Source organism: Chelmon rostratus, chromosome 16 (assembly GCF_017976325.1).
Source record: "Chelmon rostratus isolate fCheRos1 chromosome 16, fCheRos1.pri, whole genome shotgun sequence".
In the NCBI taxonomy this organism is placed as follows: Eukaryota; Metazoa; Chordata; class Actinopteri; order Chaetodontiformes; family Chaetodontidae; genus Chelmon; species Chelmon rostratus.
This window is the reverse complement of record NC_055673.1, coordinates 1,662,705-1,679,691: the sequence shown is the minus strand read 5'-3', so window position 1 is coordinate 1,679,691 and position 16,987 is coordinate 1,662,705. Positions and strand designations below refer to the sequence as shown.

Here is a 16,987-nt window from a genome sequence, read left to right as displayed (position 1 = left end):
TTTGTAGCAAGGTTCAGGTTTTTAAACCTGATCTGAGGTCAGCTGATGAGTGCGAATTGATAAAGCTACTTTAGACAGATGTTATGCTGCAGCGTAAGTAAGACCTTGATGTGGAAAATCAGTGGCATGCTCCATTAGGCCAAACAGCTTTATGAGGGAACCTGAATCTGTCCAGGATTAAAGATTCTTGATGGATTCTGGTTTTTCCAGATCAGACTTAATCGGCTCATCGTTCCACCTGTCTGGACATGAAATAATTGTATAAGAAGTCCGGCTGCTGAGAGGATTCATGGATGTTGATCAAAGTTAATGTTTGTCTTCTGGCTTTAGAAAAGGATCCAGTATGAACAGAAGCAAAGATGTGAACAAACAGGTGTGAGTCTCCGTCTGTTACCTGTGTCACATTCTCCAAAATCAGCTTCCATTTAAAACAAATCACACATTTCACAAGTGTGAGGTTTTTAGAGTTTATTGTTCTGCATCGCTGACAAAGTAATTATACAACAGAAGAAGGAAATATTGCATTATTCTTAACATACAAACACTCCTTAAAAACTGAGGTAAGGTAGGAAAGCTCGTATGGCTGCAGGAAGTTAAAGTGCATCAAGAGTGAAGCAAAGAGTGGAAACAGTGAAGAACTGAAGTTTATGGCTTTTAAGAGACCAGACGTCATGTGAACAGATCAAAGAACGACTTCATGCAAACTCATTAACCAAATGCTTTTACGGAGAAAAAGAGGAAGTGCAACCCAAAACCTGTTGGTGTGTTTGAAGAGGAAGCAGGTGATGCGGCTACAGCTGCTCAGGTGGAGGATGAGAGCATCGCGTTTATCTTAGTGAAATATAGCGACTCTTTGTGGCTCTTCAGTTTAACATTTAGAGACAAATCATGTTCAGAATGAGGCTCCAGGAAAAACAAACCACCATCCCGACGTCTCATTTTAACCACCCTGTCTCACCCCAGTGCATGCTGGGATAGGCTTCAGCCCCTCTCAGGACTGAACATGAATGTTGGTGTGATTAAAGCTAAATCAGCGACACGACACGTCCAACTGTGGCGCCGAGCCGTCCCACACTGATCCTGTCACCACGAAGGCAGCAAAGCTTCAGTCATATTCTTAGAAATTAAATTATACAAAGATTTCATTAAATACAGTCAGTTGAGATCAAACCAGAGAAAGACACTCGATCAGTTTCTTTCATTCGATCGTTCAGATGGATCGTTTCTGTCCAGAGGTCTTAAAGCAGTGAAATGTGTCAGAGAAACATTCTGAGCTGGTCAGACCAACAGATGCGCTGCCTGTTACTGCAGAGAGAAAGAAAAGAAATGCTAGAAATGACAAAAATACTGAATTCTTAGTTTGGATTATTGTGTCCTGGTTTCTGTAGATATTGCCTTAAGTTTGCCAATTTTCATCTTATTTTCTACTAGTTGCTGTTTTGTGTTCAGAGGAATAAATAAACTAAAAATGTCAAACATCCAGATCAGAGAAGGCGGTCGCTGCAGTGACAGACTGCACAGCTTCATCTTTTTAAATATTTAGAAGCAATAACTAATAAAAGTGATGGCTAACAGACGCTAACGAGCTGCAGACGCTCCTCATCAGGAGAAGACGAGAACAAAGTGATCTCCTGGTCCACAGTGACAGTTCACAATCCCACAGCCGCCTCCGCTGAAGCTTCACCAGCTCTGCTTCGCGGGTTTGTTTTCCGTCTCTTTTCCCTCCTGACAGCAGGTCTCAGGTCAGATTTCACGCATTCCAAATGAGTTCAGTTTGCAGACGAAATCGGTCAGTTTTTAACTGAAGACACTCGACTGAGCTTCCTCTTTCGGAAGAAGAAGACATGAGGAGGAGCAAACCACTGCTCTGCCTCAGGCCTCCCTCTGTGGAGGAGGTGGAGGAGGAGGAGGAGGAGGAGGAGACTTCGGCTGGGGCTGCTGGGGCGGCGGCGGCGGTGGTTGTTGGTCCTTGGTGGGAGCGTAGTAAAGCTCCAGAGGCTTCCGGACCTTCCAGTACTTCTCATTGACCAACTCCAGAGTCAGAGAGCCGTTCAGCGTCTGAAAGGGAAGAAAAATGATGAAGAGTGTGTCAAACAGCTGTCAGCAGAATCCCTGATAAGCTCAGATGTTCATTGAAGATCATTTCACCCATAAAACCTTCTTCCTACGGGTCCTGGTCTCGGTCTGTGCTGACAGTTTTGGGTTTATTTGCTCAGCTGTGTTTGAGATTTCTGCCTCCACATTAACGTCTTCAGCAGAAAGTAGAGAAAACATTCATGGTGTTGTTGTTTGAATCTCATTCCATCCACCTCTACTGTACTGAGGGGGAGGCTCCACACCTGGACAAACCAAAGCAAACCAGGCCTGGACAGAACAGGTGAGACTGAAGATGTAACCTGGAAGCCTCTGACAGAACAAACTGATGGCTCTGTAGCAGTTATTGAAGTTATTAAGTTATACTTAGAGTAATTATTCTTCTGCTTTTTTATTGTCCTTCATATTAAGAAAATTCTATGAATGTGAACTTTTCACATATTTTTTTTTTGTTGGTGTCAGATTATTTATAACACACTGATAATGAGTGCTGATTAGACAGACTCTAGAATCTCCACTGTTTGATTACAACACTGAGTGTACAGACGTTAGCTTTGTGGACGTTAGCTTCACGGACGTTAGCTGTACAGTCAGTGCTAACGTGCTGCGACACCTCAGACTGAACTCGTTCCTTTCTTCCTCTCGTTTCTGTAATTCATGAGTCAAAGTTTTTATCAAAGGTGGAAGTTTTTAAAACTCGTGCTGCTCAGGGTGAGTTTGTGGTGCGTTCACTTGAACAGAGTCAGTCTGAACTGAGTGAAGAGCTTTAGAGCTAATGAAATATATACCAGAGCTGAATCTTTAAACGCAATAACTGATTAACAGAGTTAAAGGATAACTTAATGAAGCCGGCGGTCAGCTAGTTTAGCTGTAGTTTGGCACAGCTATGGTTCGTTATTGCGTATTCGTAGCCGACCGCCGCAGAGTCAGCCGTGTTGTGGCCGGCTGCTCGCAGCGCGCGGCGTTCGGTAATGACATCATCCACGTCAGAGGTAGTTGTCTAGAGACGCTGGATGTTGATAACATGCCACCACGGGCTCAGAGGGGAATAGCACCAGCATATCATAACAAAATATTGGAATATGAACGAGTTTCTGCAGATTATGCGTTATATAGAGGCTGCGCATGGATGCCCCGAGTACTCGCATTATACGGATATACGCGCCGCTCCTCTGGGGCTAACTTCTTCAAAACGACTCCAAATGCCACCAAAGTTGTCTGGGTGAGTAAATGGGCGTGTTTAATGCTACAAATAAGGTCCAGGTTGTAAAAAAAACAGTTATCCTTTAAAACGCAACTATTTCCAGTTGTGATTTTTTTGTCTGATGTGATTTTCTGGACTGTCGGTGAGAAACTGAAATTTGTCATTATTTTCTTACATTAAGATGAGATCGTTGTTGTCTAACTGTTACAAACGAGCTTGTATCAAACAATCACTGAAGCTCAGGATTGTGAGTCTGCACACGTCTCATCGTCGCATGTTTGTCGGCGTCTGTTAAAGCAACAGTTGACATGTTGGGACAAACGCTTCCTGCTCGTTCCCGCTGAGAGTCAGAAGACGACGTCCTGCTGACAGAAAGGAAGCTGAAACGTGTTCTCTTTAACCTTCACGGCTGCTTCAGCCTGTGATTGGTCGACACATGACAGGCGGCCATTTTTAAAACGCGTTTGTTTGGTGACTCACGGAGAACTGTCCTCCTCTCGTCAGGATGTAGATGGTGTACTGCTTCTCGCTGATGTTGCTCAGACTCGATCCCTCTCCGCCTCCTGCTGCTCCTTCAGTTTCTCCTCCTCCTGCCTCCGTCTGTCGGCCGGTCTGCACGTCCTCCAGAGCGATGCGCAGGGCGAGGTATTTCGACAGATGGTCCACTGTGGCGTTGGCAGTGGTCTTCACATATCTGCAAAGGAAGAGCGTCTGATGAGCTGCAGGAGGGAACAGACCTGAACATCACAGACTGGAGCCGTTGGACTGGTGACTGCGGCGATAACTGGCCGACACCAACAGAGTTTTCCACAAACAGAAACATATATACGAGTGTTTTGGGCCCTCCGGTCCGACCTGGTCTGGTTGTAGTCCTGGGCGTGGACCAGCTGCGGGTGTGGTCTGAACACCAGCTCGATCTCGGAGCCCGGCCCCTCTTTGTGGCGTCTCAGCGGAGGGGTGGGGCTGCCGCTGTCCGCCTCGCCGCCCGAGCCGTCGTCCGACGCCCGCGCCCGCTTGCGGCTCGGCCCCGCCTCCGAGGGGGTCCGATCGGGGGGGTGAGGGGCGTGCGAGGGGGCGGAGTCGTGAGACAGGTGTGAGCGGGCGTCGCCGTTGTCTTCGCCGCCGCTGAAGGTGGTGTTGTCGCTCTCCTGAGTTGGCTTCTTCACCCGGTGGTTCCTGCAGGGTGGGGGGCAGCACACGTTATCAGCTGGACTTCTTTAAGGGAACATTCTGCTTCACCTTCAGATATTCAAAGATTAACGAGTGCAAATTTATTATTACTGATGGAAATAATAACTACAAATCTGAGGTCGTGACAAACTGGAGTGATCAGTTAAACCAGCGTTTACTGTCTAACGATGACACTGCAGTTTTAACATTATTAACATAATGCTGTCCTTCATATTCTCTCATGTTTGTTGTAAATTCTGTTTCTCAATCAAGAAGACAAAGGAAGGAAAAACATCGCTGTCAGTCTGCTGGGATCCTAACGAGCCATTAAACCACGGTGTGCTGTGTTCGGCTCTCTCTGGCCTGAAATGATGTTTAAAATGATCAATGAGTCGATTGATCACGATAAAGTCATCACCAGCTGGGCGCCCCTGTGGCTCAGGGTTTAAGACAGACCAAAGTCCCTGTTTGAATCAGGCTGGTTGTTGCACCTCTTCCTGTCACCCTTCTCACATCCCATCACTTCCATTATAAATGCATTAGGGAGTTTTTCAGGTCCAGTATGAACAGAGGGACCAATTACAGCAAGACAACCTGTTTCAGTGGTCACATGAGCACCTGAGTTTGTCGCAAATTATCCTTTAAAGCTTGAAGATGTCTTTAAAATATCTAAAAAAATTCAAGTTGTTGATTAAAGTGATTCAGCTTGATGCTGCAGAGGGAATCAGAAAAACACAGTTTGAGCATCACGTTACTTGTTGGTGATAATGAAACAATTCTCGATCCTGGTGGGTGTGAAACTCATCATGACATTAACTTTGTGTCCTGATTAATATTCTGGATGTTTAATCTGTTTTTACAGGAATCAGGATGCTTCTTCACACCGATCATCATAAAACAGACCTGTGACAGTGATCTGATAATGACTGACACATCCTGACATGTTTTTTCAGGTATTGATCCTGTGGAATAAACAATCCAATGTCACCCAAAGCGACCCCCTTTCCTCCCCCACCTCTCGGACCTGTAGCGGGCCTGCTGCCGGAGCCCCTCCTCGATGCTGGAGCTCAGCGCCTCCTTGTTGTGCAGCCTGTTGAGTCGCTCCAGGACGCGGCGCTGGTGGGCCTCGTACTCGTCCCGGCTCGGGTAGATCTTGGAGATCAGCGCGTCGAAGTTCGAGTCCCGGCGCAGCGAACGCCTGGAGACCAGCTTTTTCCTGCAGGTCGGACACTCTTTGTTCCTGAGGAGGGGGACGAGGTGGTCCGTTAACCCTGAGCTCAGTTTAACAGGAAGTATCTGCACAGCATGACAATCAAACCGACTGCGACTCGAGGCAGAACGAGCTTTTTGTTCTCTGCTGTCACTCAAATGAAATTAAAGGAAGAGTATAGTTAGAATACTGAAGCGGCAGAAAGACATTTTCACCACAAAACAAGCAAGCTGAGGACGTCACCTTGACCTCCACTAATTTGGTCACTTCACATTTTGCTGACTTAAACCAAAGATTAATTAAAAAAAACAAATCATGATTGGTTGGCGGCGTGTCGCGCTCACCCTGATCGCAGCGCCGTGACGATGCAGTCGGAGCAGAAGCGGTGCAGACACTCTTTGGTCGTCATGGTGTTCTTCAGCATGTCCAGACAGATGGGACACATTAGCTCGCTGTGCAGAGAGCGAGGAGACACCGCCACCTCCGTCCCGTCCATGATCGCCTCCTGGAGACACACACAGACACAGACACACACAGACACACACAGACACACACACATGAAGTCTCTGCATTCACTGTCGCCTCAAAATTGTTTCCAAATTTCACCTCCTGCCTCCGTTTGAGCCAAACATTAAAATTAACAGAAGCAGAAATTTTGTATTTTTGGATCAAATCGTGCTAAAAGGAGGATTGTAAAAAATATATATAGCCAATTTCCAGAAATGGTGAAATCTGAGATGCATCTATCTTCCTCATTTGTCACTTTTACCATCATTCCTGTGTATTAATGTAGACTGTTACAGACGTTTGGTCTGAAAAGTTAAAATCAGTGCTTTTGAATTTTTAAGTGATAAATTGGAGGCTCATCCAACATCTAACTGAAACCAATCAACACACAAATAATAAAACATCATCACTAAGAACAGACTGATGAAGGACTTTTAAACCCTGATATCTCTGCTGGTCTCATGTCTTTTAAAATGTTGTATTTTACTTTTTGGTATTCTATGTAACCTATTTTACCTATATTTGATTATTTTATGCTAATGCTTGATGCTTTAGCCTTCTTCTACTCTATTTTTACTGTGGTTTTATGCAGTCTTTATTTTTATGTTCATCATCATTTTCATCATTATCAAACTGGTTTGTTTCTCCATCTTATTTTATCATCATTTCTTCTCTGTTATATGTCCATTCTGTCTTTTTAGTTCCTGTATGAAAGGTGCTATACATCAAAGGTCTATTACTAAAGTTTATTATTACGTGTTCGTCATCTCTTAAGATTTGTAAATGAATGAGCAATAAACAGCAAACACACACACACACAGATTTTTTTTACCTGGGGGCTCCTTTGAAGCTCATACAGACTCAGCTCCCAGGTCTTACTGGGAGTCTGGATGTTTACTGGAGCTGCCATGACTGCTGGTTCTGGTTGGACTGACAGAGAGAAACACACACATATAAAAACTGTGCACCTGCACCTGTGAGGGCCCTGTTAGGTGCTCACTCACTCACACACACACACACACACACACACACACACACACACACACACACACACACACACACACAGTTCATGTCACATTAACATGAAAACTCGACCCTTGACTCAACACATCACATCACATTTTCTTGGGATTTGTTCACAATAACAAAAAAACATAAACACCAGCATTGTCCTTTACAATGTGTGTCCTTTAACAGTAACATTTCCAACCCAGACATCATGTTAAATCTTCTCTAATAGATTTATTCTGAGAATCCAACCTGCTGCAGTTTCTCAGTGGAGAAAGAATCAAGAGAAAGACTGAACACCTCTCGACTGATTGTGATTATTATAATCTTTGATGGTCTGAACCAAAGGTGCCCAAGCTCTCCAAACTGAAACTTAGTGAGGGGCCACCAGCCAACACCTGCTGTACTGTTAAGGTGTAAAATAGTGCTCTGATCCCAAATTCCTTTCAAACTGACTTCCTGTCAGAGAGTCCACAGCGCTCAGATGTATTTTATATATATTTACATTGGTGTGATTTTATTAGTCTATTAATCGATTAATGGCTAGAAACATTTGGCTGGCCAAATTAAATCTCCTGGTGGGCCAGCTTTGGCCCACGGGCCCCACTTTGGGCAGCTGTGGTGTGAACCATGGATCCTTCGCTGTGTGAGTGTTAAAGTGTTGGAACTGAAACATGGCGGACCCTCAAAGTGTCTGTAAAGATGTTGCTCTGTAACACTGGAGACGAGGAGAAACAGCACTTTAATCAGGTCTGGATGGTAAAGTGCGACCTTTCAAACTATAAACACGTCAAATAAAGCACACAGAGACTAAAGTAAATGGAAGAGAAACAACAACATGAAGCTAAAGAAAGTTTAGCAACGCAAACAAACAACGGCAGCGCGGTCAGATCATCAGGTTGATCCCGTGAGGACGAGACGTTAAAACTTCCCACAGAGACAAAACTGATTCTTCATCGCGGTTTCTACCAACAAACAAGTTTGTAAAGTTGTATTTGTGTGCGGGTTTGATAAATAAACAGCAAAACCTTCATAACCATCGACAGAGACTGAATTAGAGAGGAGGAAAAGCAGGAAATCAAACCAGAAACTCACCTGACGGTGAACTGATGGACAGCTGACCGGAGGAGACACGACCCCCCTCCGCCTGCACAAACACACACAGCCCGCTAAAAACTACTTAATAAATCCCTCTAACAGCACACTCCCGTGGTTACCGTCTCCCTGAGTCCTTACACTGTCGGCGGAGTGACTTTTAGTTACGGCTGTGCCTCGCTTGAACACAAAATAAGACAAGTTGAACGACAGCGCAACATTTTTGAGCCCCACCTGCTAGCTAGCATGAACTGTAGCCATCTTTCTTCTTCTTCTCCCCGGAACAACTCGCCTCGTCCCCGGACACATCGGCCCTGTGTCAGCGGCAGTGACCCCCAGCGGCCAGTCAGTGCATTACAGCAGAAAACCCATGCAGACATAGATAGATAGATAGATAGATAGATAGATAGATAGATAGATAGATAGATAGATAGATAGATAGATAGATAGATGTCCATATCAATGACAACAAAATCTTAACTATCTAGAAAACTTTTACTTTTAAAGTTAGGGGACACAGAAATCCATTTAGTTAGGTTTAAGTGGAAATTTAAAGGAATTCAAAATTTATGTATTTTTAAATATTTTTGAAGATACTTGTATTTTAAAAAAAGCAAAATTTCAATCTCTGTATGTGGTCACTTTGTTAGAACTAATCTGATTGTTTAAAGTTCTGATTCACTGACGGCCTCTTGGTGTTTTTTCTCACCCTGGAACATGGCTATCTATTCACCATCGGATGTGTTGCCAGGATGTGACCTATTAAACACGCCAGTGCCCGGGTGCTGCTATGATTGTTGATTTAATAAAAAAGAGAGATGCATATGGAGCTGGAGTGTGCGACACACTTCTTTACTCTTCCATCACGTTACCAGGCAGCATGAGTGAAATGATCCAGATAAATGGGAGCAGTCGTTAGTATCGAGTCTCGAGGGAGAAAATGACATAAAGAAATATGTTGATTTAAAAGTTTATTTTCTTAAGCCTGCTTACAACAACACGTACAGCTGCTTTGACAACACCCACTGTTTTTTTTGGACGTAGCAGCGAGCAATTACAACATAATGAGTCCCTCCTACATTGGCTTAAATGTTGCAGAGCCATTACGTGTTATGTGATAAAAACACAATCGGTTTGTTTAACCTGAGCATCAGCAGGAATGTAAAGAGACAGATTGTGGTTTTCGGGGGCAGCTGGGCACCGGGGACTATTTCTTGTTGAGGAACAGTCTGTGACTGTGTGAAGCCTCCTGGTCAAATCAGTGAGGCTGTCAGATTTGGTACCATTGTGCCAGAGCAAAACCAGTGCCTATATCTGTTTACCTGCACTAACCTTTAGCCTGCAGTAGGACAGATAAGCTAATGCTAAACAAGAAATAGCTTCTGCTTTTCTTCATAAATAGTTGTTTTCTGTTTGCGATGCGACTAAACAAAGATACAGCGTGTTAACTGGTCAGTTTTAGATATGTTGGCATATTCTGAACTCTGGACAGCGCCAGGTTAGCTGTTTCCTAGCTGCCAAGCTAACCACATTGTGACTCCAGCTCCACACAGACATGAGATTAATATTAGTCTTCTTATCTCACACTGTCAACAAATCATCTTTACACTCTGGTTCTACACAGATTAAACAAATAACACGTTATTTAGTGAACTTCAGAGCTGCTGGTGGTTTTTTGAACTCTGGACTGAGCCAGAGTGGCACTTTCCCACGTTCTTCAGGTATTACTGCTAAGCTAGGCTAACTGTCTCCTAGCTTGAGCTTCATATCCATGACAGTGGTATCAATCTTCTCATGTGACTCTGGGTAAGAAAGTGAATAAGCTTATTGCGACATGTTGAACTATTCCCTGATTTTAAATATTATTTTGTTATTATTTGTAATAATGTGGAGCTTTGGACTAAACAAACACTGTGAAGGCGTCACTTTGGCCTAATCGTCACCACATTTCTCACTATTTTCATGATGTTTCCAAACCGAACGATCGATCGATTAATGGAGGAAATAATCAGCAGATTGATCCAGAATGAAAAGAATCATTAGTTCAAATGAAGCTCAACCAGCTCCAACAGTAAAATCCTGCTTTGACATGAACGACTGAGTCACAGTAATCTGATGAGATCAGATAGAACAGGAGAACAGGAGAACAGGAGATCAGGAGATCAGGTAGAACAGGTGAACGGCCACAGGTGACATTTTACTGCACTCAGTACTTTTACTTTAATACTTGAAGTACATTTACTGATTATACTGACATACTTTTACTTCAGTGACATTTTCAATGGAGGACTTTTACTTGAGTATTTTTTCAGTGTTCTGACCACTGAACACTTCCTCCACCTCTGTATTTAAATGCTTCCAGTTCTAAAGAATAATAATGAAGATCTGTAATATGTGTATAAAGATGGGGAGGGCCCATAAAGTGTCATTATGTAGTAATTATGGGATGTCATAACTGTGCCTATAATTAGTTATTATCATGAAATAATGTTTGGAATGTGACACTCTGTCGGTATTTCCTTTTGAAGTTCAGCGTGTGGCTGCTGGCACCAGGCCCACATTACACCACCCTGACAGTGTTATTTAACCACCTCAGTGGAATTTGTTTACTTTATTCCACAATGAAACATACTAATACATCCAAATACATGATGTCTGTGCAGCTCACACATAAACAAGCAAACAAAAAGGTAAAAATGCATCGTATGTTATACATTAAATTACATAGCATATGGCATGTTTGCTGAAACTATTATAGAGTTATAATTTCAGTAGGTAATAATGATTCAATAAAGGCAAGTTTAAGCACAAATACAGTTGGACACTGACAAAATTGACAAAATACTCAGGTTTCTTTATTTTGAGTCAGCAATGATGTGAGAAAACCACAAGAAGCAGATCCATCGCCCAGTAAACGGGTCACACGAGTCTGATCTCGTTCTAAAAGGACTGAACTCGTTATTTCATGACTCTCAGGTTTTCTTATATGACAATAAGTTATTTTTTTATTGTATTTGTTCATCTTTAAGAATTCTAAATTTATTAAGAATTAGTGTGAAATGTTTTATTTCTGGGCAAAACTTGACTTTAATCCTTTTTATTTAGCATGGTAAGCAGCGAACTGAGGTAAGAGTCAGAGGTCAAAGTCAAAATGTTTATTGTCAAATGATGAAATTCTTCGTTTGCCTTAAACTCTGAATGCTGTTTAAACAATGAATCACTCAGTGTGAAAAGTGACAAATACACAACAGTTAAAGAAAATAATAGGATAAAGTCAGGAATCACAAGATAAAGAAAAACTGAACTGTGTACTCAGTGTGTTCATTCATTCAGTCTGAACTGCTCATTAAAGGGCTGAATGAAACAGAATAGTAAAAAAAAATGCAGTTATAATTAATTTATTGATCAAATAGTTCAACAATTAGATTTAAGTACAATCATGTTCACAATTTCAAATACTAATAATTACAACAAACTATAGAATAGGCCTTCTATACTAAGGACTTAATGTAAATGATAAACAGAAAATACACACACACACACACTGCTGTGTGATGTACACATGACACATGACTAACTGGCACATGCACACAATAAATAGGACAATAAATAGCATAATTTACATCTGTTTAAAAGAATAAATAGGAGCCATGTTTGTAGCTGTTACTGATTGGTGAAGGTAATCATTCGAATTTGTAAGCAGTTAGAGAACTGCTGGACCCTTCCACTCCCGTTCTTTGACCCACTTTCTCTGACTACTAAAAGAAAGCTATTGATTTTTCAGAATTTACACATAAACATGATAACTAAGATGAGTGGAATACTATAATTAAATAATAAACATGGCTTCATCTTCTACAGCGAGTGCATCAATCCTGACATGCGGCTGTAACTGTTTCTCTTCATAGGAGCACAGCGGCTATGACCGCCACTGTGACGGAAATGAGACTCATTTTGTTGTTGACTGCAGCTGCAGTTGCTATGTTGGATTCGCCTCCCGCTCCTTGTCCTGTTTCTGTTCCTACTCCATCTCCATCTCCAGCTCCTGCTCCGGCTCCTGCTCCATCTCCGGCTCCGGCTCCGGCTCCTGCTCCGGCTCCTGCTCCGGCTCCATCTCCGGCTCCTGCTCCAGCTCCTGCTGCTGTAGTTGTTGGTGCTGCCGTTGCTCCTGTTGCTGTGTTGTCGTACGGAGGTCTTGACACCGCCACCTCTGCTGCTGTTGCTGCTGCTGAAGCGGCTGTTGCCGCCGCCTCTGCTGCTGAGGCCATTGCTGCTGCCAGGTCTGCTGTGTTTTGTGCCGTGGTTGCCGTTGCTGCCTCCGCTGCTGTTTCTGCAGCTGCTGTTGCTGCCATCGCTGTTGCTTGTGCCATCTCTGCCACTACTTGTGCCGCAGCTATTGATGCACGCTTTGCTGCTGTTGACCCTGTGGCGTCTGATAAGATTTTCTGTAATTCTTCCACCGCTTCTGCTGATTGTGTGGTCACTGTTTTGGCGGCTTTTACAGCTTCTGACATTGTTTCTGGCGTCGCTTTGGCAGATGCTGCCATTTCAGCTGCTCCAGCTGCTGTATTTGCTGCATTTGCTGATTTTAATGCTGATACTGCGATTTGTGCTGTTTGTAGTGCTGCAGATGCTGGTGATGTTGAAGAAGCTGCTAGTATTGCTGCTTGTGATGCTGCATTTGCTGCTTCAGCTGCTTTTCCTGCTGCTTCTGCTGCCATTTCAACTGGTGCAACCCCTGCTGCAACTAATTTGGCAGCGATTGCTGCTGCTTTTGAAGCTTTTGCTGCATTTTCTGCTGCTTTGGATGCTTCTGGTCCAGCAGCTGCCGCAGCTGCTGAAGCTGCTGCTGCTGCTGCTGCCGCCGCCGCTGTTGACCCGACCACTGCTGCTTCCTTTGCCTTAGCTGTTCCTGGTGCTGCTGCTGCTGCTGTTGTTGCTATAGCTGTTCTGGAGGTGTTTGCCTGTGGTGTGGCTGCAGTAGCGTTTGGTTCTGGTGTTTTGGCCGGTGTTGATTTTACCGTAGTTGGCCTTGGTGTTACATTTCCAGCATTCTGTTCAGGTACATTTGACAGTGCAGATTCTGATGCTTGTGCTGCTGCTACTGCAGCTCTTGCTGCCGCTTTTGCTGTTGATTTCATCATTTCTGTGTGATTTGCTGCTGCAGCTTCAGCCAATGTTTCTGCTGTAATTGCTGTTGCTTCTGCCATGTGTGCCACTGTTTCTGCTACACCTATTGCTGATTTTGTTGCTTCTGTCATTTCTGAGGCTTTAACAGCTGTTAAAGTTTCTAATACTCTTACAGCCGCTTTCGTCACAGTTCTTGCAGCCTCTGCAGTTACTGTAATTACATCTGGTGTTGCTATTTCAGAAGCTGCCTTTGATGCTGCTGTTGCCGCTTTCCTTGCTGCCGCCGCTGCTGTTAATGATGCCTGTGCTATTTGTGCCGCTGCATTTGCTGTTGATGCTGGTGCTGTTACTGCTGCTTGAATTGCTGCTAGTGCTGCTGCTTCTGCTGCCTCTGCTGCGTTTCTGGCTGCTTTTGCTGCCAATGATACTGGTGCCTCTCCTGTTGCTATTAATGTGGCAGCTCTAGCTGCTACTTGCGCAGCTATTACTGCAGTTTCTACTTCTTTGGACGTTGCTGCTCCAGTGGCTGCTGCTGTTGAGGCTGCTGCTGCTGTCGCTGCTGCTGCTGCTGCTGTGGATGTTGTCACTGCTGCTGTTGCAGTTTTGCCTGCTGTGGCTGGTGGTGCTGCTGTTGTTGTAGTGGAAGGTGTTGTTGCTGCTGGTGCTGGTACTTCAGTTGGTGGCACTGCCAATGAATAAATGCCTGCATTTGGGAGTGCGGCCTTTGCACCTGCCGCTGCTGCTGCTGCAGCTCTTGCTGCTGCCTTCGCTGCAGCTACCATTATTGCTGCCATGTCATCTGTTGTTGCAATTCCAGTTGCTGTTGATGCTGTAAGTGCCGTTGCCTGTGCCATTCCTGCCACAGATAGAGCTGCTGACAGCGATATACGTCTTGCTGCTGCTGTTGGCTCACGGGCGTATGATATTTCTGTTTCTAATGTTTTTGCTGCATCTCTTGTTTTTTCAGCCACTGTTTCTGCAGCTTCCACAACTTCTGAGATTGCTGCTGGATTATTTGAGGCTGCCATTGTTGCTGCTATTGCTGCTTTTTCAGCAGCCTCTGCTGTTATTAATGCTGCATTTGGTAATTGTGCTAATGCTTCTGCTTTTGATGCTGGTGCTGTTACAGCTTCTAATGCTGCTGTTTTTGCTGCTACTTTGGCATCTTCTGCAGCTTTTATTGCTGCGTTTGCTGCCAATGTTGCTGGTGCTATTCCTGTTGCCACTAATGTGGCAGCTCTGGCTGCTTCTTCTGCAGACTTTATTGCTTTTTCAGCAGCTGGAGATGTTGTTGCTCCAGCAGCTGTTGAAGTGGCTGCAGCTACTGCTGCAGAAGCTGCCGCTGCTGCTGCAGAAGCTGATGATGCTGTCACTGTGGCCACTGCTGTTGGTGCCAGTGTTATGGGGGTTGCTGTGGTTGTGACTAGGGTAGCTGTGGTTGTTGTTAGAGCTACTGTCGTTGTTTGGAGTGCTGTGGTTGTTATTGTAGCTGTAGGTTTTTGATGCTTTGTTTCAGAAACAGCCACTGCTGCAGCAGCAGCAGCTGTTGCTGCTTTTGCTGCAGTTGCAGCTGCCACTGCTGCAATTGTTGCTTCCTTCGCTGTCGCAGCTGCCTGTGCTGCATTTTCAGCTGCTGTTTCTTCCGTTGGTGCTGTTACAGCAGCTTCTACTGCTTCTGCTGCTTCTTTAGCTTTAGTTGCTGTTGCTGCAGCCATTTCTGCTGCTGTTTCTGCTGCTGTAATTGATAGTTTCATTAATCCAGGTTCTGTGTTCTCTCCAGTTGCTAGCTCTTTGGCCACTGTTAATGCTGCTTGTATTGCTGCTAATGCTCTTTCTGCATCCATTGCTGCCTCTTTTGCAGCTGATGCAGATGCCTGTGCAGCTTCTGCTGTGGTTGCAGATGCAGCCTGTGCTGCGGCCTCTGCTGCTTTATCTGCTGCATGTGATGCATTTAATGTTGCCTCTGCAATTGTCTCTGCTACTTCTGCTGTTGATGCTGGTGCGGTTTCTGCTGCTAGTTTTGCTGCATTTGAGGCTGTTTTGGCTGCTTCCGTTGCTTTCTTGGCCATTTCTGCAGCCACTGCTGGTGATAGTGATCCATTTAACAGTGCTGCTGAAGCTATCGCTGCTTCATGTGCTGCAGCAGCAGCAGCTTCTGCAGCCGCTGCTGCTGCTTTGGCGGCGGGTCCAGTAGTGGATGCTGCTGCTGTTGCTGCCGTTGCTGCTGCTGTTGCTGCTATCGCTGCTGCTGCTGCTGTTGCTGCTGCTGTTGCTGCTGATCCTGTTGGTCCTGTTGCCACTGCAGTTGTGATTGTTGATGGTGCAGCTGTCATTGTTATTTTGGCAGTTGAGATTCTTGAGGTTGTTGGCACCACTGTGGTTGTGACTAGGGTAGCTGTGGTTGTTGTTAGAGCTACTGTCGTTGTTTGGAGTGCTGTGGTTGCTGTTGTAGCTGTAGGTTTTTGATGCTTTGTCTCAGAAACAGCCACTGCTGCAGCAGCAGCAGCTGTTGCTGCTTTTGCTGCAGTTGCAGCTGCCACTGCTGCAATTGTTGCTTCCTTTGCTGTTGCAGCTGCCTGTGCTGCATTTTCAGCTGCTGTTTCTTCCGTTGGTGCTGTTACAGCAGCTTCTACTGCTTCTGCTGCTTCTTTAGCTTTTGTTGCTGTTGCTGCAGCCATTTCTGCTGCTGTTTCTGCTGCTGTAATTGATAGTTTCATTAATCCAGGTTCTGTGTTCTCTCCAGTTGCTAGCTCATTGGCCACTGTTAATGCTGCTTGTATTGCTGCTAACGCTCTTGCTGCATCCACTGCTGCCTCTTTTGCAGCTGATGCAGATGCCTGTGCAGCTTCTGCTGTGGTTGCAGATGCAGCCTGTGCTGCGGCCTCTGCTGCTTTATCTGCTGCATGTGATGCATTTAATGTTGCCTCTGCAATTGTCTCTGCTACTCTTGCTGTTGATGCTGGTGCGGTTTCTGCTGCTAGTTTTGCTGCATTTGTTGCTGTTTTGGCTGCTTCCGTTGCTTTCTTGGCCATTTCTGCAGCCACTGCTGGTGATAGTGATCCATTTAACAGTGCTGCTGAAGCTATTGCTGCTTCATGTGCTGCAGCAGCAGCAGCTTCTGCAGCTGCTGCTGCTGCTTTGGCGGTGGGTCCAGTAGTGGATGCTGCTGCTGTTGCTGCCGTTGCTGCTGCTGTTGCTGCTATCGCTGCTGCTGCTGCTGCTGTTGCTGTTGCTGCTCCTGTTGGTCCTGTTGCCACTGCAGTTGTTGTCGGTGCACCTCTGGTTGTTATTTTGGCAGTTGAGATTCTTGAGGTTGTTGGCACCACTGCGGTTGTGACTGGGGCAGCTGTGATTGTTGTTGGGGCTGATGCGGTTGTTCTTCCAGGACACTTCAGTTTAAGGCTTCCTTCAGCAGGCCGACTGTTGCATCCTGTTTCCATTTCAGAGTTTGGTCAGGATTGAGTCATGTATTGTCATATTTGGTTGTTGTTTCTAGTTTTGATATACTTTTAGTACTTACCAATAAATATAAGAATGATGATAAAAGCCTTGATGATCATTGTGATTGG

At 44.8% G+C, this 16,987-nt stretch overlaps 1 protein-coding gene across 3 annotated transcripts; it reads right to left on the bottom strand.

Annotated features, from left to right (window-relative positions):
- Positions 1 to 453: 453 nt before the first annotated feature.
- Positions 454 to 8,562, bottom strand: LOC121619560 (E3 ubiquitin-protein ligase RING2-A-like). Of its 3 annotated transcripts, none has more exons than XM_041955354.1 (7): positions 8,523 to 8,562; positions 7,018 to 7,115; positions 6,023 to 6,183; positions 5,484 to 5,708; positions 4,154 to 4,474; positions 3,779 to 3,992; positions 454 to 2,058 (listed from the first exon to the last, which is right to left on the bottom strand). In XM_041955354.1, the coding sequence occupies exons 2-7, from the start codon at positions 7,093 to 7,095 to the stop codon at positions 1,873 to 1,875; spliced, it is 1,185 nt and encodes a 394-aa protein (XP_041811288.1). In that variant the 5' UTR covers positions 7,096 to 7,115; positions 8,523 to 8,562; the 3' UTR covers positions 454 to 1,872. The 3 variants fall into 3 exon arrangements, with proteins under 3 accessions (XP_041811288.1, XP_041811287.1, XP_041811289.1); XM_041955353.1 differs by having other exon boundaries at positions 8,289 to 8,548; XM_041955355.1 differs by having other exon boundaries at positions 5,493 to 5,708; positions 8,289 to 8,548.
- Positions 8,563 to 16,987: the final 8,425 nt, after the last annotated feature.